This window comes from Amblyomma americanum, chromosome 9 (genome assembly GCF_052857255.1).
Source record: "Amblyomma americanum isolate KBUSLIRL-KWMA chromosome 9, ASM5285725v1, whole genome shotgun sequence".
Classification (NCBI taxonomy): Eukaryota; Metazoa; Arthropoda; class Arachnida; order Ixodida; family Ixodidae; genus Amblyomma; species Amblyomma americanum.
This window is the reverse complement of record NC_135505.1, coordinates 119,182,638-119,207,138: the sequence shown is the minus strand read 5'-3', so window position 1 is coordinate 119,207,138 and position 24,501 is coordinate 119,182,638. Positions and strand designations below refer to the sequence as shown.

At 43.9% G+C, this 24,501-nt stretch overlaps 1 protein-coding gene across 1 annotated transcript; it reads left to right on the top strand.

The window, feature by feature from the left end:
* The first annotated feature begins 6,713 nt into the window (after window positions 1-6,713).
* Window positions 6,714-24,501, top strand: LOC144104200 (uncharacterized). The gene is made up of 7 exons (XM_077637072.1): window positions 6,714-6,833; window positions 8,344-8,382; window positions 11,586-11,807; window positions 12,791-14,529; window positions 20,714-20,821; window positions 21,506-21,664; window positions 24,352-24,501. The coding sequence occupies exons 1-4, from the start codon at window positions 6,770-6,772 to the stop codon at window positions 12,970-12,972; spliced, it is 507 nt and encodes a 168-aa protein (XP_077493198.1). The 5' UTR covers window positions 6,714-6,769; the 3' UTR covers window positions 12,973-14,529; window positions 20,714-20,821; window positions 21,506-21,664; window positions 24,352-24,501.

The window sequence follows — 24,501 nt, the reverse complement described above, 5'->3', positions numbered from 1 at the left end:
ACAGAGCACTCAGCAACGGCCAGCCAAAGATGTTGTAACGTCACGGCGAGCCGACATGCCACGTGGGTATGGCATGATTTAATGGCGGAAGGCCTGGCTACGAGCGCTTCCGCACACGCCACTTCCCATTTCGTCGTCTTCAGTCGGTGCCACGACCCGAGGCCACCGAGTGATCGTCGCGATCGTGCGAACTAGAAGAACGGCAGTGACGATGATACTCAGGACGTGCCGATGGGCGTGGTAGAAAGGATGAACAGAGTAGAGAAGGAGATGAAAGGTTTGCTGACACGGTGGATGAGGAGATGGTTGGATGAGCCCTGGCCCATCCGGCCAGCTTTCCGGCCACAGGTAACTTGGAGCCGACGGCCGAGGTACATGGACGCACCAGACTGCATGGGCAGCGGGTTTTGTGCTCACGTGTTTCGGATCGGTGGGATCGTAGGGACAGGTCATGGCGGCATCATCAGCTCGTCGCGTTTTCTAGTCGGGGTGGAGGACAGGCCTGGGGAGAACGGTGAGGTCAGTTCTGATAAGGCGAGCCGGGGTAAGCCCGTGTGGTGCGGACCAAGAACACAAGGCCAACGACCATGGCAGGCGCTAGACGCTGAAGCTCCTGCACTAGGATAGCGATGATTCCCCGCGTCTGACAACAAATGTTACGTGACGGCAAGGCAATGAATACAGCACGACATGACAGGTGCCTATAGCATTATTTAATTGAGGATGGCTTGGCACGAGCAATCCTGGCCGCGCCACTGCCCACTCGTCGTCTAGTCCGTGACAATATCAGTAGTCTGTCGCATGCGGTTTCTCCTTGCAGAAAGACAGTCACTCGGCCAGCTAAGCAGAAGCCGCTGCACTCGCGGCGACATCTGGTACAGCGGCGTATATGCGTTACATTTCTGATCTGATTTTTTATGCACAGGTGTTGGTGAGAATCACAAACACGTTGGTTAAGCCGCAACATTATTTTGTTCCGAAGGACTCCGGTATAAGTCTATATCAGCGACGGCAGGCGCGCTGGCATATGAATTGAATCAGGTGAGACAAAAACTTTGTCGCAGTCAAATGTTGCTTCGTAAAGTGTCACCTTCAGAACGCACTGCCACCTTACATTTGCGGTCTCGGACTACTTGCCAACTACTCGGGACTGCTGTGCTGCATTCGACTCTTCCGCGCAGACCGGAACCCCCACTCGCTACTCCCACAGCTGCCTGCAACTGGTTCATTTTCCGCATCTGGCAGTCCGGAGGTCATTTGGGGCTTCCGGGAGATATTTACTCCGGCCGGTAGCTGATGACATTTGACGGGAAAATGACATGCTGTGCTGGCGGCCATATTGAGGTATACTTCTTCTGCATCTAGATGTGGAATAGCTGATGAAGGCATGCTGGGCATGGTGGAACCCAGGCTGGTGAGGGTGACCGTGACCGTCACCCTCACCATGGCCGCGACCACCACCGTCACCGTGGCCGTGGCCGGGGGTCACGCAGGAGGAACCGTGTGTCCAATGGGGAGGGCGAAGAAAACAGTGGCCAATCCAGGACAAGGGGTGAGACGCATCACTCACGAGCTAGCATTATCGCTCCTCTGGTGGCAATAGTTTGACATAAGAATTCCCACAACGACTCCTCGCATCAGCCTCAGCGTCAGCCCCACTAGGGATGCTTTTCTGAAGTCTTGTTACGAGATCGTTATAAAATAGCTTTTGATGGAGAGGTAATCATTACAAACATTGATCTGTTTATATATTTTGCAGTCTTCACCAATGCATTGCACTGAGGCGTTGGTGCAGTGCGGAAGGGTGTGAACGTAAGCACTCAGCAAGTATTACCTCTCACCGCAGTATCCCTCAGTATCTTGTGCATTGCTGACAGCTCAATGACTCTCCTTATAAGGCAATCCAAAATTCTCTCAGACATTATTTAATGATTCGGACACGCTTAATTACATAAAAAAAATTAAGTGTGCATCAATTGTATTAGAACTTTTTTCAGTATGCGGTGATCTTTGCGATCGCAGCAACCACTGCAGCACTAGCGGTGACCAAAGCGGTCACGCTGTGGGACTAGCGTGGCCACAGCGTCTCGAGCAAATGGGAGGATCAGCCCTCCCAGCATGTAGGAGGGAAGCGGGAAAACGAAGAAGTTTAAAAAGTAATTACTTTTGGTTCCTTGACACGTTTCAAGTATGACTGTTATGAGAACTAGTGTCTGTGAAGCAGCACAGTTTTGTGGCAGAGTTTGGTAGGTACCCATTTTGGGTAGCGCTGGGTGCAAATTCTCAGTACAGCGGCAGTGATTTCATTGAAGAAACACGACGTCACTACTTCAGACAGGAACGACAATTTGCAGTGGAAATTTGTCGCGTCCACATAAACCGTTTATAAAAAAAAATAAGCGGCACTACATGGGATGAACACCTCGAGGGTTGAGGTATCAAGGGCCCTTTGTTGTGAGCCTGTATTTGTAATAATGCCCTAGAACAGGCTCTCAGAACCCTAGTGGCATTTTTTAACGGTGTATTTTTACAGTGCGAGTTATATCAGCATTGCGTACTGCTAGCTGTTCATATCGCTAACCTTAATCGATGATCTGCTTCGGAAACGGCTTTTGAAACAGTGCTAAATGAAGAACTGCACTCTCGGCGCGTGACTAACAATTTGACCGACAAAATTTTTCCCCACGAGGAGGAAGTGGCGGAAGGTCCGGTCCCGGCTGTCGAGGAGGGCATTCGACGGCGGGCTGCGGCAGAAGTCGGCCATTTGTTTGGCCAAACTTTGACTACCACGTTTCTAAAATTTCCAAGGAAGTGCTGAACAACATTCAGAGTATAAACTCCATCCTTTTAACTTTTCGCAATACTCCACATGTTTTCTCTGCGTCATTGTTATACGAGCGTTTTAAGAATGGTCAGTAGAAACCTCAAAATTCCTTCATCTCTTTTGAAGCCTTGCGAAAGTGCGACGCAGTGGCTTTTGCTTCATAGGCCAGTAGATATGAATCTCTATGAAGAGCGGGCTGAATTGGTCTGAAAGAAGGTTCTTAGCTACTTCACTCAATATGTGAAAGTGCAGCAGTTTTAAATGAAATCAAGGCCATACAAGATGCGCACGTTTAATATCCACGTTATATGCATATATAATATATCATGTGCGTCCGTAATTACTCTGCATCCGGTGCCATAAAATGGCCAACCTATTCCAGCGAGTATTTTGATTCTATCGCCGCATTTAAGTATCTGCCGTGCAGTGGTCCCGCATTCTCTCGCTTAGAATCTACTACGGTTCCCACCAAACAATCGACTTTAGCAACATTCGGGTCTATTAAATTGGCTGAACTTCAACTAGTTAATACACGCGTTTGTTCGAATTACCTGAATGTTAGAAAATGGAAAGCAAAAAAAAAAATACCCGTCACAAAGGTCGAAAGTGAGATATCGGTACATATCTAGAACGGCACAACGGAACTGCTGACACAAAAGCAATAAGTTGAACACTGGCACCGGTGACTAGCAACTGTCTTTAATGCAGACGTAAATGAGCAAGGGGAGAGAGAAATGAAAAATGGCGGTTAAAGACCACATGGGTCCGAGATAGAGAGCTTCGAGTGGTCATCTCACTTCGAGGAAGCTTTTAGACGAACAGAAAAACATCCCAAGCATGACACTTTGTCTGAATAGTTAGTCCATGTGGAAATGTGATATCGGATGTGCATTTGAGAATATTTACGGCTGTGTTATCTTGTTTGTCGTATGATCGTTTCAAATGCGGATCTCAACTAGAGCAACTCGGGAGTGCTAGTGGAACATCAAGGAAGCGCTTTACACTGCAAAAGGAATTTTCTAAGAAACCTTCCTCTTCCGCAGCATTCAATATGCGGCACTGAAAACAGCTCATCGAGTATTTCCACAGCACGGCGTGTCTCCTGGACTCAGTACTTTGTGATTTGATGACATGTCCAACTACAAATGCGTGCTTTCGACGTCGAAAACTTCCACTAATAAAGAAAAGAACTGAATTTTTTGTGTGGCGAGTACTGTGTTATTTATGGCGCGCAGCTCCAGAAAGAAATGCCGGTCGCAGTAAGTTCAAAAATCATATGCATTGTGGACTAGCGCTGTCTATTACTGCACCGACTTTGAACGCAGAGCATGCGTGTGTGCATTTCTTTAGTCTTGAGTGCAGCGAGGAATGTTTGACGGAACCGTACGGTTCATCTATCGCCACCTAAACACATTTAGCGTGGTTGCGCCACGTACAGAATCGAAGTAGAGACAATATGCACACGACTTTTGCTTGTTACCGTGAAGCAGGGAGCAATGATGCATGCAACATTATGCCCTCATTTACTAGCATCATACTTAGGCTTAGAACTTTTTTAAAAGCCTGTCTATGTGGGAGGGGAAGCATCACAAGCTTAAAAGGAGGGTTTAGTGTTTTTCCTTCTACTTTCGTCCGTCGTTACCTCGCGAGACGAGTTGAGGCAGGGCGGTTTTCTTTCTTCAGCAAATTCTGACTCGAACGACTGCAATGAATAGCAAGTGCATTCATTCAACACTTAAAGCCTGTCAGCAGGCCCGAAAACTGTTTCGCTATCTTGCGCGGACTCACTTTGGTCATGCTTAACTGATGTGGTTGTTAGAGAAGGGATTGTTCATGTTAAAAAAAATTCTAAGGACGATTACGAGACTCTATAATGCGAAATTTGAGCGCAGCTCCGCCTAGCCTCTACTTCGGCACCACGAATGCAAGGGTCCGGTCGGGGTGGTGATCAGCTTGTGCTTCGGCGGCGCGAATGGCAGGGTCCTTTCTTCAGATTTTTAACTTCAGATTGTTTCCCGTCATTTCATTGTGAATTTCAGCATTTTTAATTTTTTTGCCGTGTTCTTTCTCGGCTTTTATATTTCTCCCACAAAGAAATTTGATTTTGTCACTGTTCAGTCATCAACTATGATCCCTTTACTTCGCTTTAGATGTCTAGTCTCTTTGGCACTGATGCATTCTTGGTTGTTTTCTTCGATGGATTTTCCCAATTTCGTTGCTATGTGTGGGCCGGAAGATATCACCTGAGCAGCTGCTTTATACCTTACCAGAGCTTCACTCTGTTAAGATTTTTTTTAGCGTGCGGCCATGAATTTTCTTTCCCTTAAGCCACGATTTTTCTTGCTGTAGGGATTTTTATGTGTTTTGGTTCTTTCTTTAGTTCTGGTTCCTTTCCGCCCTTTCGCCTTTGTCATATGTGGCCTGATATCCACCTCCTAAATACCGATTCGCCTCTTTTCGAAAAAAAATGTTGTTAGTTCAGCGTTCCGTCCTACCGTCCTCCTTATTCCTATGTTCAGTTCTTTCTTGCACTATGTCCTGCAAGCGGATATACATGTTACACGTGCAGAAGATGACCGACGATAGAACCCTTTACACGCACATTCCCTAGAGCCGTGTATGGCACTCAAAAAAGAGGACCTAGTGGCGTGGCCTTCTCTACCGTCTTGTTCTCGTGGTGCTGATGATCAGAGTCTGCAAGAAGAGTTAACAGGAGAGCAAATCGGAATGATGGCGAAACAGCTGGTTAGTCCCCTGAGCGGGGCTGTTGTCGGAGTAGATACGGCGGTTACCAGGGAATCTATGCCAATTTCAAACGCAACTAAAGTTGTTCTTGTTATTCCTACGTAGCGGCCACATGTTATGACTTTGCGGCCACTATCACTGCACAAGGTCGCACCACTTATGCAGTTCACTATATCACCTCTCATCTTTATGTTAATGCAGTCAGCTTCAAAACAATACATGCCAATATTAGCAACTCGCGCAAGAGTTAGATTTAAAGACTGTATGCTGCTTTATTAAGCTTTGCTTTTGAACTGTGTTGTATATTTATATTGTTTGTGTATTTTTTTGGTTTCAGTTATTTAAGCAGCTTTGCCTCATTCTTTACGCCTGACTGTGTTGCACCGTATACGGTCTTAAATTTTTTGTAAATGCATTTATACTGTCATTGCTGTTTTTACTGTCGGTTTTCGCCTTCGTAATTTCGCAATCTCAGGCTCATTCCCCACCTTCGTTACGCTTCGGGCGAAATTTTCATCAATGAATCAAAAAGAAATACAGCTGAACAAAGTTTCTGCTAGTCACATTATTCCTTTTGTGTTCCCATTGCTTGCCGCACAGAGAAAGAGCACACAATAAAGTTGGTCTGAGTGATCCGGTCTCTTAACGTTAGAACTATTATTTCGTTTCCATAGCTCGCTACGTTGTCCTCAATGTGAGCTGAACCCTTTCTGTTGACCTCCACGTTTCTGCCCCGTAGGTGGGTACTGGTATCAAACAGCTGTTCTACACTTTTTTCTTGAGAGAAATTGGTAAACTGCCATTCATTATCTGAAGGTATCTGTGAATCGGGTTGCACTTCATTCTTTCTTTTATAGTTTTTTCACTATCGTCATCCGGATCTGCAGTCACTACCTGCCCTGAAAAAAAGTCTGCTTCAAAAACAGTCAGGACTAGGGACATGTCTCCTAAAGGATTTGAAAAAGGAGACAGTGAGGGCAACTCCAAAGCATTGTCTTTTCTCCTTTGCGTTGGGTATGAAACCTACTTGGCCATCTGTTTAACAAGCGCTTCACTCAGGAGCATTGTCAAATACAGGCCTGTCACTAGCTCAAAAGGCTTGATGCATATAATGTAAAAATAACTTTTGTTGCCTGGGAATAAATCCGAAGGGCAGCTGCGCGTCCGGGTCTGTCCGTGGAAGGTCGGAGCCGAGGAAAGATGAGGGCACTTGCTCTTTCCAATACATTCTTGATTCTCTCAGTGGTCACAAGATATAATTGTGGTAAGTCTCCCAGACCTATATCTCATCGGCCGCACTTTTTTGCTACCGCCGTATCAAACACAGAAACCACAGATAAAAAGTAAGCCACCCTTTCAACGAATCTGGCTGCAATAACCTAATCCTGCTAATCAAATGTTTTGACATAAACGGCTAGTCAGTATCGCGAGAGCTCATTTTGATGAGCCTAACTGTGAAAGCGCTGTAACTATGGCCCAAAGGAACTGGTTGATTTCATATCAAGAAAGCTTCGCGTAATTGGAGGTGCGAAAGTGTCGAGCTTACTTAAACCGCACTTTAGTTTTTCACTGGAAAAAACTAATTAGTTGTTTACTGTACATGCGAAGAAAAGCAACGTTAGTATAAATTCATCAGGATTCTATGAACAGCACGTATACGCATAACGCGAGGAGCTCATGTTCTACAATACCTGAGGCGCAATTTGCGCCGAAGGCGCTATTATGATGGAGTCTGCTTGGTACTCTTTTGGGGGGCGCTTACATAGAGCATTCAAATGCAGTGTTTATTCGGTGAGAGGTGAAGCCTTAATTACACTCTCCGTTAGAGCAGGCGTTGCATTGCAAATTAAAAGGAATGACGTAATGAGAATAACGAGTTACTGTCGGGCGTCCAAAATGCTTCGGCATGTCCTCCTAGAAGGCAGTGTTTCTTATTATCTAACGTGGAATTCATTCTCGGGCATGACCCTTCAACAGCGCACCCGAACCTTATCAAATTTCCCATAACGCGCAGGGGCCCGTTCTGTGCGACAGCTTTCAATACGCCTAACCAAGACAGATATTTCAGCATAGCGGAAAAGCACTACAACACACGTATACCAAATTAACGTATGCCCGCTGCGCACATGCCATGGAGGGTGCGTGGTGCATCTAACAAAGCGTCTGCTAATGCGCGTTTGGAGCAGGCAAATGGTAATCTGGTATACGTCCACGCAAGCACATGTCCTCTCTATTGTTGAGCAAGTCTGCTAAATTTAATAAGGCAACGATTTTTCACTCAATCATTGATTGAACCAACAGTACTATAAATGCATTGTTGACAGTGAGGTAACTTAAGATAAATGTATTGGTGCAGACTCCTTCAAGCATTGTCCTTGACATGGCAGGACATATTATTTCCTCTTTTCTTGTAGACTGTAGTGGCAGCTAAGCTGAAAGAAAATTAAAGGTTATTTTTGTGCTAAAAACCACTATAGCCGTAGCCGGCGTGGTTCCTCTAGTTTGCGGACACAATCGGTCGACATGCTTTCGCATTCATGCACGAAGCTTAACAGATAACAACTTTGCTTGGACGCTGACTCTCAAAAGTTCAGTAGTATTGTTTCGAGATGTCTTTCCATGCGTAACACTACAGGGACAATATAATGAGAAAGGTCTCGTTTACACCTGAGCCTCTGTGTTGCCACCATTATCTGCAAATACATGACTAAATGATGCTCTCACAGTTTTGCTTGGGTTCTCACTTCACTGATTATGCACCACCCTGTTTTCAGCCCTCCAGATTCCTCTGCAGCAGCAACAGAAACAAATCGGTGAGTATTGAGCTCATGAAGTATCCAGAGAGAGCTTTTCTAAGTAAATTTTGCTTCCGCCGGCACCCTTCTAACGGCATATGTTTCGTGACGTTAAATTCAAGAAATCAACCTAATATGAATACAATCCAGCATACATTCGTAATTGCTTGTTCTGGAACGAGGTGCGTGTTGTGTACTGCAGAAACCGACCTTCCTTTCTGTGTTTATGAATATGTGCGATTGAATCAGGAAACTTGAAATATGTCAATGCAATTGCTTCTAGCGTTAGGCTATAATTAAAGTAATTTTGTTCTACTTTGTCGTCCCTGCTATCATCACCATCAGCCTAATTACGCCCTCTGTGGGACAAGGACTTCTTTCATATACTTGCCGTTAATGCTGTTTTGTGCCATCTGCGATCATTATATTCCAGCAGACTTCGCAATCTCTGGTCCATTCTCACCTCCGCTCTGCTGTGTGCGAAAATTTACTCAGTGAATCACAGGTAGACACTGTCGGACTTTGTCTCTTCTAGTCATGTTATTACGTTTTGAGCTCACAATGCTTTCCACGGAGAGAAAAGCTCAGAATGAAGTTTATTAATTAATTAATTTATTTATTCATACTTTCAGCAAATGCTAAGACAGTAGTTGCGGTTGTATAAAAATGCAAAGCAACAATACAAATAATACAAAGCGATCTTTCATCTAAGCACGCAACTTTGCAGTTGATTAAGCAGTACTATACTTGCCATTATGAATAAAAAGTCACAATCTATGAAAATAAGAAGAAATATTTGACCTCAGTCAAAGATAACAATTCAAAGAGTTCATTGCATTAATCAATTACTTGTTGAATTAGCTAAAACAAACATAGCGCGTAGAGTTAAAACAACTGAAAAAGTGAAAAACAATAGAGGAATAAATATGCAAAAAATTGCAATAAACTACTAGTATTTGAAAAGAGTTTCTTCAGTAGCTTCAACATCAGAACACTACGACACCTGCTGGTAAGGTGCCCTACTCATCTATGCTTAGAACCAAAAATGAATGTTTTAAAATTTGGTTTTAAAATTTCCCTGCCTTATGTGTTCGAATGTTTTCTTCTGGTGGTAGCAGGATTCTAAAATTTGATGTGTCTTTTTAGATCGACCTTGTAAAAACCTTTCAAACTAGAATAAGGATTGGAGGGCATTAGGCGCATGTTTTGGTTCACCGTCATCAATCCAGTTCTATTCCTGCGTTCGGCAACTGACAGACTGGGTTCTTGCATTTGAGTTGAAAAGAAACCTTAAGGCCCTTTTTTTACCCGCTCACATCTCGATATGTTTTCTTGAGTGTAAAGCTCCCAAATACTTGTTGCATACGATAGCAGTGGAAGTAAAGTCATTTTGTAAACCATTATTTTTATTACCGGGATGGCATCGGGAAGTTTTAGTCGCAATAACCAAAGCTTACGCGTGGTTGTATTGTAGATGTTTTCGACATGCACTCAGCAGTTCGTGTATTCTGTGAAATGAATTCCTAGACATTTAAACTCCGTAACATCAGATCATTCCGCTGGGTTCGTTCAAAACGCAGCAGGTGGTAGCGCTGGAATATCGTACAGCATGAGCGCAGTGACGTGTTTTTTTTTCGTATTCCGGAAGCTCTCTTTAAACGCTGGAAAAAGAGATCACGTAGGAAATACGTCGGTAAAAAAATAACAAGATTACATTGAAGCTTGACGACTTAGCGCATAAACAGCAAAAGCTTATTGGCATTAGCGGCCGCGAGGTCTCCAGTTGCAGGCCCATTTTGAGGTTTCAGAGGCTACAGTCCGGTTGAGAGTCGCAAAGGCTTGTTTGGGTGCGTATACTTTCATATGCATATACGGCGTTCTTCCGCTTGCAGTCTTCGGTTCGATAGGGTTTCCGGCACACTTCACGGACTTCAGGGCCTCCTTGCACGAACAAAACAATGTAATTCCCAGTGTTGTCTTATTTGAAGTCTAAACCCTCTGTTTGTTTAGAGGAAAGGAAAGGCGCATAACTGGCTCCCTGGGTCAGTAAACACCTCAATCGCGCTTTGAGGTACGTGGCGGGGGTGAACACTTACGAAAACGCATTACGCGCAACGCGTTACACGGCTTCTGTTGTACACCCTAAATTGCTTCTCCTCAATGGCTTGTACTGCGTACCTATTACAGCTCTCGCTGTAAAATTTCATCGGTTGTTTGGTAACAATCTCTACGGCTTAACGAAATGCACTTGACCCTGAAGTGTTTGTTTAAAGTTTAACGTAAATAATCGTAGCTTATTAACTAATCTGGCAAAATATAAAAGTACTCTGAGGGCGGCCACGTGACGGGAAACGATGTGTCGTTAGTGTCACCCAGCTCCGGAGCACCGATTTTCTTAAATTCTTAGTTCAAGTTATGTGAAGCATCCTGTACGTCTATTGCTTTCATTGTACTCACTACAGTTTCCTTAACTGCGTCTTTTAGAGTAGAGGTTAGAACGCCTAGACTTCTGTTGCCCGAAGGAAATATAGAAGTGATATACAGGATGTGTCACCTAAGAGTTTCTACAAGTTTAAAAATAGAGTATGTTAGGAGAGCGCTTTTTTCCGCAGAGCATTTTCAGCGCTGTAGTACATCAGAATTCACCTAAAAAGTGCTAACAGGCTGGTTAACTATTATTAAATAGTTAACTTTCTGATTATTGCCGTTAGGCTCCTTGACTATTGAGAGGCGTATAGACCACCGTATGTAATATCCATATCGATTTTTTGAATATCGAAAATGCTGTTACCATCGGCTGTGGCCCAAAAAAATTAGACTATTTCGACGAGTTATGTGCACTTGAGAGGTTGCTTTGCCTGCAAGCTTCTCGAAAGCGTATGCACTTTGCCGCGATGTTGCCAAAAATTTTTTGGGGCCTGAGCTCAGAAGAGAGCCGTATTATCGATATTCTATAAAACTTATATGAATATTTCTTCAGGTCGGCTGCACATCAATAATTAATTAAGGAGCCTAACGCTGATATCTAAAAAAGTTAAGTATTCAACATTAGTTAATAACCTGCTAGTAAGCCCATCTTGCCATCTTGGCTCTATTCTGATGCTATCCACGGCTGACAATGATATGCCAAAACCTGCGATCTTCTAACTCAAAAAGCCTATTTTTTAAAATAGAGGAAAGCCTTAAGTGAAACACCCTGTTTATGGTATGTACCATTCCAGGTGGCCGCGGCGATGGCGACGGCGGTTTGCTAGGCGGAAACAACTTTCTCGGAGGTGGCGGGGCCGGGGGTGGCGGCGGAGGCGGTTCCGGAGGCGCCTTGATCGGCGGCGTCAGCAGGTTGTTCAGTGGCGGCGTTGGCAGTGGCAGTGGCGGTGGCGGTGTCAGTGGCGATGACAGAGGTGGTTTCATCGGCGCCGTAGGAGGTGGCTTGCTCGGTGGTGGTTTGTACCAGTGCTGAGTACACAAAGTGACTTTGCAGTATAGTAGGAACAAGAACTGTAAGAACTCACGTTTCAGCGTGTTGCTTGCAGCCGCAACTGCAGTGGAGAAGATCTGCTAAATCCCTGAGCACAGGAGGTCGTACACAGGATTACAGGACAGCATAAAACTAAAGATTTTATTTGTTATTGATGAATTTATGTATTAAAGTACCCCTAGGACGTGTGAATCACTGCAAAAGTAACGGCTAACTAAGGCGCCTTAATGTACTACAGAACTATCGCATGTACAGGAATCTACAATAGCAGTGCTAAAATTTTAGCTTTATCTAAGAACTAACTTTTCAGAGAATCAATATTGCTGTTTTCACTGCCAAATATTCGACTTCAAGCTATTTACAGCGCACTCAAGGGGTTCCAGTAAAGTAAACCAATGTCATACAGGCGTGACGTACTAATAAATACCTGCCTGTACGTTGCAGAGCTCAGCGTGTTCCCAGCTTTGAAAGTTTCCCAATGACGAATCTCTTCGTGAAGCCAGATTTAAATATAGTTGTGTGATATCCGCGTGCAGGATCTGTCTGTTGTTGGTCACTTAGTATGTGGGACATAACGTTCTAAAGCCGCACATGTGGTATGAGTGGCGTCATAGTGGAGTGCTCAGGATAGCCAGATTTAAATATAGTTGTGTGATATCCGCGTGCAGGATCTGTCTGTTGTTGGTCACTTAGTATGTGGGACATAACGTCCTAAAACCGCACATGTGGTATGAGTGGCGTCATAGTGGAGTGCTCAGGATTAACTTAGACCGCCTGTAGCTGTTTAACGCGTGCTGACAACGCTCAGCGCACGGTAATCTTTTGTGTTTCACCTCCGTCGAAATGTGGACAACGCGTCCTGGATTCAAATCCCGCGTCCTTAGGCTCAGCAACGGATAGCAATGGTCACGAAGCTTCGTCTGCGGGTTATTCGGTCTCGTCCTGCAGGTGGTGGATACAGTGGACGTGGGGGAGGAGGCGGCGAGCGTGGGGGGATCGGCATCACGGCTGGAGGTGGTGGCGGCGGAGGAGGTGCAGGTGAAGGAGAGGAAGAAGAGAGCGGACGCGGCGGTTCGTATCAAGAGCCAACTTTACTACTTTTTCACCCTACATCAGTGTTTTTCCCATAAGAATCCGCATACTGAACTTCCACGTCCCTCTTTGAAATGCATGCTTGCCAACTATAAAAAATTAACAAACAACCACTTTCGTGAATCCTGCTCAGCAACCTGACCGGGAGGACATCAAGTAAAAGAACACAGCTACTTAAACTTCTTGCGAGCGTCATGAACTCCTCGTTACAGAGATGCTGGCATGGTGTTGACCACACTGTGTACACTTCAGGAGTATGTGCGGGAGTAAAGACAGCTTTCTACAGTTATTTTGCTATGCCCTAAGAAGCCAAAGTGAAGTAGACATACCGGAGCGCACTACAGGCTGTTATATTTTCCTCACCTTAAACCAACAGGAGTCTTTTCAACTGTTGAACGGCGTCGCTCGTCGTCGGCCTCGATGTCACCGGCAACGCGAACGAGGGCAGCAGAAGAGTAAAGTACGAGGATAGCGAAGAGAGCGCGAGAAAGAAAGCGGAGGAGGAGGGAATGGCGGAAGCTTGAAGATGGGCTTCGCGGCGGTGCCCTGCTAAATAGATACGGCGCCAAAGTAGCGGGTGCCGTCGCCCGTTCGCGCCAGGCGAGGCTCAGCGGCGGCGGATCGCTGCGCGCGCTTCCCAATCTGAACCCAGAGCCGCCTCCGTTCGACCACGGTCGGCACTCTGTGTTCCGAGGTGGTCCCTACGGTTCAAGTACCGCAGAAGCTGCGCACAAAAATCGCATTACCGAGTAGAGTAATCGCCGTTTAGTTTTTTTTTATCGTAAACGATGTGCACAGGATTTCAAGATGAGCACGTGCTTGAAGAGGACAAGAAACAAAAGCGCTTCAGTGTCCGTGAATCTTATTTCCGCGACGGCCATACATTTAATGTGGTAACGAAATGCGCGAATGTGAAGAATAAGAGCACAGTTTTTTAGGAGGTTGAAGAGAATTTGTTCTGTCAACGATGAAGTGGTGCTCAATGTTTAATTCGCGTAATACTGAGACAGAGTTCAAGTTAAGTGCAAATTTTTTCCTTGCAGTTTAGCTCATCTCCAGCTCTATGCTCTTACTGCCTTTGATCACCACTGACACTTTTGTTATTGCGTGTGTGTGTGGACTACACAATTTTTCTTTCACCTGATTACAGGACAACGCGTGGAGAAATTTTTGGTTATCAGCTCTATAATCCCCAATGCTCTATTAATTTGAATTAGAGTTCATGCTTTCTTTCCTTGTTCCTTGTGATTTGCAAAAAAAACTCGAGCTAAGTTCGCCTTGCATCATAGCCGCACACGCTGTGTTGATGACGATTTTTCGTCATATTGAAGGCTCATTTGTAATGTCAGCATTCGCACCAAATGCAGCAGTAAGTGTTGTTTGCCACATAATGGCTTCCTCTCCTCTGCAAAGAAATATCTTTACTTGCGAGGCTGCTTGGATGTAAGCGGAAAGACAAGGGGTTCTCTTTTTATTCGAAAGCGAGCTGTGTCATCGAATACTCTTTTTCTTCTATTACTCAGCAAGAAGATCCGGTGCACGCCGTAGAGTCGGAGGGCGAAGAAGGGACCGATTGGACATTGAGGAACGCAGGCGTAAGTCCTACCTTAAAGTTTACTCATTCGAGACAAAACTGACCTTTCAGAGAACATGTGACTGCATTGAGTTTAGGTTACCATAGCCGGCTGACAAGTTCCTTAGAAGCATTGCAAAAATCCGGCCTTGTGCTTTTCAAATTTTTGCGCCCAGAAACACAATGGGCAGTAATAGCTATCGCAAAGATTCAGAGTTTGCATCCAGCAGTCTGATTACTCTGCAGTTGGATTTTCTTCTATGCGGCCAGTGTTTTAATCATTGGTTACTGTGCCGCAATGCCCATTTTAAAAAGACTTCGGCGCAGAAAAAACTATGAAAATATTGAAGTGTATTGAAGAGGTCGTGTTTAGTAATGCGACGAAAGCTTCCACTAGGCATAACAATCAGCATGTCATAGCGCTTCACTCTGCAGGGTAATTCACTTAAGACTTGCCACAATGTTTCTAGAAGTAGGCTTTTTGAGTTATAAGTGCGCTATTTCCGGCACAGCATTGTCAACAGTGTAATTATTTTTCTCACTAATGTTCCGCTATTTTTGATATAGATGGACAATTCTTGTACTTATAGAAGGCACTGATGATAGTTAGTTAAGCGTTGAAATCGTCGAGCATTGAAAAAATTCGAAGAAAGGTAAAATTTGAGCGAAATTTAAAAGAAAAATAACCACTCTAATTTTTTTGAAATTTTCCTTCACATCTTCAGTACCTTTTAATTCTGGATCAAGAAAAAATTGCTAAATTATGTTGTTTTAAACTGTAAATTGAAATGCGTAACAGGGACCATATTTCGTTCAGCTACTGGATATTGTGTGTTAAAAAGCGGGGTGGTCAAGAATTTTACTTCAAGCTGTGCGGATGTGCTTGAGTTTTAGTTAGCACTTGGTTAGTCTCGGAAAATACCTTGGAAGCATGTTTATGCTTGTAAGCGTTTTTTAAGAAGTCAAAACAAGATTATATTTACTATTTCGTATGGTTCTTATACATCTGGCTAATGGGATTTAGAACTTCGCCTTATTTCAGAAGTATTTCAAGGCAGTTGGGCTTAGAATAAAACGCCTACCTGGAACATTCGTAGCGTTTAAGTCAACGATAGTTCGTGTTTAAATTAAGCTTAAGCTAAAAGTGCCAGAAATTTTATAGTTGCGCTTTGTGCTTCTCGTATTTCAAAATGAGATAAAAGAGCCCCTTTATCCCAGACACAAGAATATTCTGTGCATATGTCAGCAAGCAAGTGCCGCGTGCTCCTTCAGCAAGAAGAAGCGCTATCGAAATCAAGTAACTTTCGCCACAAGAAAAATTGAACTTTAGACTGAGCACGAAAACAAAACGGCAACTTCTGAGTCGAATGAGATAGTTCAATAGCCGCGAGTTCTTAACTGCTATCAAAATAACTGTTAAGGAAAGTCACCTTATTACTCCACACAAGTACAAAAGACCTTGAGAACAGGATTTACGAATGAACTCATATTTTCTAGCACTTAGTGAACACAAGGGACAAGAGCACAAATACACAGGACGTACACAGGACGTACGTCCTGTGTACGTCCCTTGTGTTCCCTAAGCGCTAGAAAATATGAGTTCAAACAATATCCAACTAGCCCAAGCTTTTGCTTTACGAATGAAGGAAGGCGGACCATTAGGTCAAAAATATTTTTACATTTCCGCCTTGTTTTTAATAAGTTTTGGGCGTACTATTGGGGAAAAAAGCGTTACCATTCTTCGCATGCGTTTTTACCTAAAAAACTGGACGCGGAGATTGGCCATTATATTCCGACGAACTGTTTGGTCAGCCTGCAGATGCGTGCCTGCCTACATCAAAACGCAGGCGCAACATGCCTCAACACACCATGTCTGTATGGATGCAAAGGAAACTTTAGCCAATGAGAGGACCCCCAGTTGCTGCCAGAAAAAGATATTACTTTCATGTACTCACACACAAGGAATATCATGTAACGATGCTCATCTTTCTGGCCAGAGGGCACAGCAGATGTGCGTGCAACGGCGATGGTTGGCTCAATAACAAGCGCTACCTACCTTGATCTCAATTGGAAATAACAGTTTACACAGAGCCAGTGGCTTCGTAGGCGCACTCAAAGAAAGATAAATGAAATTAGCATTCAGGATCTGCGGCATAGTCAGGTTGCTGGCTTTTAGAACGGGATGAAAGACAGCTGAAAAAGTACACGATAACTACCTGTATCGAATTTTAAGGTGTTGAATCTAATTCAGGCAATTCTCATGTGGCCTACGCTACTGTTCCGAAGCGGAAATAGTTCTTCACTTATTCACCGTTTTGCGCGAGGCCAGTCCTCGTGGGGACAGCGATATGAATGGTTTCCCTTTATATGGTAGTACAGTTTACAGAAATGGAGTCATGCGGCTGAAAAAGTTTGTTTACTTGGAGAAGTTCGCGCTGCGTCTAAGACACTGGAATTAAAATGATTGAGCGCTGGGTACGGTTGTCAACAGGATTTGGAACGTAGGACGATCATAACTCTAAAACGCCATATACGCAACAGACGAGAGCGTTATTGGGCTAATGTGCGCTGGCAATATCCTGTGGAAAGAAATTCCATAGAGTAATTGAGCCCGTTTCGGCTAGTAGATCAGCCTAAATTAACAGGACAGTTAAAAGATACTTTTCTCATAAAGGTATTGGTATATGCATATGAAAATGTTAGCTGCTTAAAAAGCACAATTAATAATTCCTATGGCCAATCGGCGGTCAGAAAATGTATATAAAAGGCAATAAATTAAGAAATATAATGACTTAACAATATTCTCGATAGCTAAAGAATAAAATAATATCAGAAGATTCAAGTTAAGATAGACGGAATATTTTCTTTGCTTGCATTAGCGAGTCGTGAAGAGATTACTAAATATAGGCCACTGCTATTAACATTGAGCCTGACTAAAACTCGGCTGCCAAGGAAAACGTGTTTCCGAGACATATTCTGAGACTTTAACCATTGTGCGCAATAAAACGCTTCACCATGCGCTCAGTTCAAAGTGTAATTCATGACCGTTGTTCCTTTTAACGCACTATATCCAGGAATTGTAACTGCACAAAATACGGCCCAAGTTTGGCCTTTAATTTTCTTGCTTGTAACAATCTGATACAATACTTTTTCTTCTTGATCTAAAATTGCCAGGTACTTAAAGTGTACCAGGGAAGTTTTAAAGAAGATTAGAGAGAAGATTTTTTAAAAAATCGACGGGAAAATTTGACTGTTTTCTAATTTTTCAAATCCGAGATGATTTCAGCGGCTATTTAAAAATCACCTACCCGTTCTAGAGGTACAAATTTTGTCCAGCGACAGTAAATAGAGAGTATTGATACTGAGAAAAAATTTACCCTCCGGTTCTTAATATTTATCGCATTATTGTCCCAAAACTTCTCTTATTGTAAAGCCTTACTTTTCGAAATTGAAGTTCAAATTTGATATCAGATTCCAAAATAGGTTACAAGAATAAGTTTTCTATATTTTTGCAGCAAAATTACAGGAGATAAAAATATTTCTGCATTATTGCCGACAGCCAAGTTTGCGTACGATCACTGGAAAAATAATCGTGTTTCATGGAATTTTATTTTACTTTCTGTGTGGATCTAAACGTAGGAAATTGCGCAATCGCAAAATGGAAGCTTTACAGCAAGCCTTTATCATTTTTTTTCCACCAAAACTGCAGCGTTTCTTTCTTGCAAAACAATTCGTGATTTCCTGAATCGTGATTGCAAAACCAATCGTGAGTTCGCTCATCACGTAAAAAAATTTAATTGAAAGTAAAAAATGTGCATAGGACCTCGATTACCGTTTTTATCCGAACACACCGAACTGTAACCACGGCGTCAGTACGCGTTCTTCCAATTTCAGGCGACCATATACCAGCACACTGTATGCTTTCATTTCGCCACCACGGTTGATGTTGCGCTTTTTCAAACAGGAACATCACTAGCTTTGCACACGCTGGCATCGTTTGGGCACTTAGGTACTGTTTGTGCGAGCTCGCTCTCGTGCGTTCGCTCCAGAAGAAGCAAGCGCCTGTGTTGGCCCTCTGACAAAGTTTTTCAATATTCCCTCAGTGCATTCCGAGATCCGTAAAGGGGGCACAAGCTGCCATGCCTGATTAGTTTAATGGCATGTTTTTTGTCCGATAGCGAAATGTAACTGCCCATAAAGCACGGGTGTAGGAAAAAACAAATTTATAGTATATTACAGAGTGACGCTGCCAGCGGAAGCCAATCGTTTCTCATGCGCTAAACGTAGACAGGTTATTGGATATGCAACAAGTAAATTTAAAAAAAATGACGATGGATGGGCGTAGGTAGGTTGTCCCTGGGGTACTTGACCATGCGAAGAAAGCCCAGTGCATAAGCGCTTTTGGATTTCATCAGCGCCGACTGGAGATCGTACAAGTTGTACACCAGGCGACGATGGCTCTATGCTAGGCCAGCCAACTTGCTCTCAGTGGAGAGAATGCTACGAGTTCGAGGCGACTACATACATTGGGATGCACTTGGGATGCTGTCGCGAATTAGCCGAGCAGCTGTGAAGGCTGTCTCTTAGAAGTCGTGTCTCGCACTCCACACTCATTAAGTTACGGGACCAAGTGTAGTCACGGCTAGGTGCTCAAGAACTGCAAAATTATCTGCGGGAACTCTGGACGGCCTGATGACGTTTGCTAAGTGCTATTCACCCTTCTTAATAGAGACAGAATGATGAGCGGAAAGGCAGAGAGGTTAACTCGGCGACGCCCGGTATGCTACCCGAGACGTGGGGGGGGGGGTGAAATGAGAGAGAGAAAGGGGGAGAGGAAGGTAGATGACTATTTCACGTGTCCGTAGTGCGTAACTAACAAGGTACAACGGGGTGCACAGTGAAATTTTACAGCCTTGAAGTCAATCTAGAGTTTCCTCAAGAAGTGCTAAATTATCTGCGGGAACCGTGTACGGCTTAGATGACGTTATGATTCTTTAATTATAGCACCTTAGTACACTGAGGACGACTCCAGGAAAGTTTTGTCTCCGCGGATTGTTCCGGTTGTGCTGATGTTTGTCCGGGAGGGAACCGCGTTTGTATGGCCGAGAAAAATTAAGTTGACAATTATTCCGCCACTCGATCTAAACACGTGACGCAAAGAGCGGGAAAGACTCCCTGACTGACCTCTGGAAGTGAATATCCATGCAGCCTAGGCTTAGGCATTTGCGCGGGAAAGGCGTTTTCACACCCCGCAGTTTGCTTGAGAAGAGAAAATAGTGGGTTGTCGCGATACGTGCATGTATTTTTGAATCTTTTTATGGATAATAAAATATACATATTAATTCAAACCAAACTCTGTGAATAAAACACACCACTCAACCAATACTGTTCTTCTTCGATTTGCCATCAGTGTTCATTTTAAGGCTGGTGGCGATGACTGTTTGGGCTTCGGTTGACACAAGGCGCCCTGTCAAGGTGCTGGTTCTGATGCAGCGTTCGTTGGCGAGGCCGGTATGTAGCCCAGGATACAAAACACTGTGAGGAAAAAAAAAGAAGTAATGAAGAAAAGCTTAGTTGTTTTTTACACTTATGCTCAACTATTGGTGGTTTCAGTGAAGAGATCTCCTCGTCCCTTTTCAAATTGCTACTAGGGGCGCACTAGATAGTGCGACAAGGAGACGAGCAAGAGAAGACCAGAGTATTGTTGGAGTAAAAGAAAAGATGATGTTAGTGAACATTTATGGCGCAGGGGCATCTGCGGCCAAAGAGCGCCATGCCTCAAGGTTTTAGGAGAAAACTATAAAATGAAATAGAAAAACTGCTCGCAGCTCCACAGAAACAAAAAGACAGCTTGGAACGTGTAAAATAGCTCAGAACTGCAAAAATGAAAAGTACAGGATTCACAGTAAAAAAGTACAACACAAATAAAACAGCCACTTCAATTTTCTAGGCAACCTGATACTCGCCATCGCCGCAATTAAAGGGCAATGAAGAGATTTAGGAGAGGTATTAGTCGTGCTGTGGACGTTGTTAAGCTGATAATGATGTACTGTGTATATCTAAAGCAACCATTGAAATAAAACGCATTAAGCTTATGGTGGTCGGCTCCGCCTTCGATGTGCTGGCTGCGTAAGCTTAATCAGAGCGGACCGCAGAAATATGCAGCAGAGATAGTGTTGTATTTTTCTTCTTTTTTGGCTCGACAGGACTGACAAGGCAGAGAGTGGGCGCTGCTCTGGGAGGACTCGGAGCAGCCGCGGCGGTGGCAGGCGCTATCGCCGGTGTAGCCGGCCTAGCGGCCAATGCGAGAGGTGGTGAGTAGCGGTTGGGTGCCTCTTGGCGAGAATTAGACTTTTTCCATGCTGCAACCGTAAGGAAATGCAAAAAAATGAGAAAAATTACGCATCAGGAACAGTGGCGTATAGTGAGTAAGCAGGCCGAATGCTCAATGAACTGATGTCGCAAAAAAATGCTCAATTAGCCCGTGTGTCAAGAATGCCTGTCGGGGAATAAACTCTGTTATTGCTTATGGTGCTGATGACGATAGAGATGCTTGCTAATGATGAAAATTCAGCGAGTTGTTTAGTAAAGAAATCATATTAACTGCCACTGGATGCAAGCGTAGGAGATAACCAGTGCTGTTACCTCAGTTTAAAGCGTCATTGTTACTTAGCACTGCGGAAGCTGCGACGTATATGAGCATAAGACCTATTCAAAACCGCGCTTTCATTAAGCTTTTGTGAAAAAACCTGATGCAGTAGAAAGCGAGAGAAAAAGTATGTGTTTCCCTGCCAAGCATTTGTTACAAGGCACGCAGAGTGTGTGAAATCTGTCCCTAATGGACTACAGGCCTTATGTGCACTAGGTATGGAGCCAGTTAAACAGTGTATGCTACCAGCAGCACAAGGTTCCTCTTCACTTTTATGGCAAAATTTGCCGTGCTTCGAAAGTGTCGGCGTAACACTGCAACAATGGAACGACATTCAACTGATGTGCAGGAGGAGGAGGCGGACGAGGAATAGGGAGTCCCCTTTTTAGGCGTCCAGGATGTCGGACCTGCGTCAGGCGGACGGGGTGTGGCAGAAGGCGGCGATCCGTTCCGGAAAATCTTGACCTCTTCATGTCCAAGATTTCCAACATACTGAGCACCGTTCCAGGTACGAATGCACCTCTTTCTACGATTCCCCTCTCTTTTTTTCACGTACCCTCATACGCCGTACCGTTGTAGAGAGGAGTGGATAAAACAAAGTAAAAAGACAAGCTGCATGGCCACATTGTTTAACTTCGTTTTTTTGTGTATAGAATTTTTCTGATCATATTTATAATTAAACTTGGTCATGCATGTAGAAATAACTGAAGATACATTGTAGGCGCGTGCGTTTTCAAACTATACCTGCAAGGCTATGCGATGGCTCTGCCCTGGAAAAAAATAAAGAAGCGTCGTTTTGGATGGTACATAATATGAACCTTCTTTTGAGGGGGCCACAACTTGCATTTCATGAAAAATGAAGAATACGCGGAGAACAAGAATGGAACGCTTTCGAAATTGCAGCAAAATTTTTTTTTTTTGCATGGGTGATCTGCACAGTCCTATATGACAGCGATCAGTCATTGGCCTCAAGCCCTTCGAAAGCTTTCTTCATTCTCTGGTATTTTTTAAAAGCTCTCGGAATTTGAAGTAAAAGTTTCACTTTGTGATTATGCTTTACGTATATTTTCTATCACGCATAATCAGATTACTGCCGACTTAGGTTCACCGATTACCGTGCTCGCACCGTCTGGTGCATCGGCGGCTCAAAAGAATGCGCCAGTGCACAGTGCATTTGTCAGCGCATATCGGTAATGCGATGGGCCAGCGGTAATCGAAGCGCTTATTTCTAGCGCTACGCGGCCAACACCTAGTTTCTAGTGTTGAGGGCAATAACGTACCTGCATAGTACACAGGGACCTCACAACCCGCATGATGTTGCGAGAGATGATGTCTCAACCCGCATGATGTCTCTCACGCTGGGACATGTTAACATGCACCGCGAAGTAGCAGTGAGGATACTTCTCCATCTACTCTTGCTTGGCGCCTTAATATAGTCGGCTTTCCTTAAGCGCCACTCACGTTTACATGGAAGATATGTTTTGAAAAATTGACGCGACTGAATGAAGGGGGGGGGGGGTATTTCGCCTTCATGAGTACGCTGAGTTTGTCACTTGCATTCCTTGACACTTATCGGCTTCCTGGTGCGACCCAACTCCTTGCTGCGAAGTCATTTCAGTCAACACTGCGTAGTTCGAGGCAGAAGTTGTCCGCGATATTAAAAAACTCAGGGAGCGGAAATCGAGCTTTGTATCAACATCGCAGGCCTTTCAGCACGTAATATACAATAACTAAAATGGTTCACTTGTGACGTCAAAGAATAGCTTTAGCGTCCCTTAAAAAAAAGCTTAGAGGAGCTGAACAAGTCGGCAATAAACTTGAAACTCCACGAAACTCTGCCTCAGCAGTCAGATGAACACGTGCTTTGAAAATCCACATGAGGACAAGAAGTCGCATGCGTTATCAATGTGTTATTTTCTGTTATCCTGGCGTTAAGCATGTCAGGCTGGCGTTAATTTTATACGTTTTAATGACACAAGTAAGCAAACCAAGAAGAGCTGAAAGCTCGAGCCTAAACTTCTACTCCTGTATGACTCATTTTGATATGTTAAAGCAAAAATATTTTGAATGTGTGGAATGCCCTGCACCTGAGGTAGTTTTTACTGGCTGTTTCTTCGAAAAGCCAGATCTTTTCGAATTAAGAGGGAGAAAACAATGGAAAGTGGGGTTGAGAGTTAGATAAAAGAAATCTCAGTAGGCCACTGGTAAATATCTGAAATCTGATTCATGCCGCTGTAAAATTCCGTTGTAGTTTTTTGGTCATTTCTCATTTTTGTCCTCACGGCTTGACGCAGGCAACCAAAGCCTCTTTAGTGCACGCACATTTGTTTTCTATTTTTTGCACTGATGTACTGTTGCTACTAAAATATTTTTGTTTGTATAACAGAGGCGCTCATTAATGCTGATGAGGATATGAATATTGTAATTAGTAGGAATGCCACCACACAGTTTTGGCCATTAATCAGCCATGCAGATTTTACTGCTCAACCTGCTTTACCTTAGGCTCAACCTGCTTTACCTGTTTTAGCTGCTTTACCTTAGGCGAGTGATACCTTTACTATCTAGAAAAGTTGTCTTACACATCCACCAAGGTTCTTGTTTTTAAAACGAATGACATGTGTGAATCATATCTCTAATTTATTTCAGGACAATCTTATCAGATGAAGAGCCGACAGGGGGTGGGAAAAAGTGTTATGCAACAAGATCTTCTGAAAACGGAGGACAGAGCTTGCTGAGAAAAAGTCAAATCTCTGGGCATAATCTCAGAACAGTGCGCGAACGCAAATTGAAAAATCAGAGATTAAGCATAGCGTGTAGCGTCGGCTCTCCCGTTTACTGCAAGCTGCCAAAGCGTATGCGCAGGTGGACCTGAGGTGCCAGGTGCAGGCCAGCTGCAAGGGTATCTGCTGAAGCGTGCATATGCTTTAACAGCTCGCATTAGACATAAGCGATAGCACTAGGCTTTGTACGCAGTTCTGAAACTCTGGAATGAAACGTGGAACTAGTTTAAATAGAAAAGTGGTTAAACGTTGAACAGGTTCTCCGAAAGGTGAAGTAGTGACATATTTAGTTATATTGCAGTTTGACCTAACAGAGGACAGGAAAGTGACGATTAATATGAATAAAATTTGTTTTAAAGCATGTGCGGTAACAATTCTACAAAAGTAACGCTTTTATGATTTTTCTTTCACCCAGCGTTAAATATGCAGCACTGAAAACGGAAGACCGGGGGTCCCCGAAACACCTTGTGGATGTCTTCGAACGTGTGAAGAGATGACGTAACTGAAAACCAATGGGTGCCCTCGCGGACTTCAATAAGTTATCGAAATAAAGTCAAATTCTTCG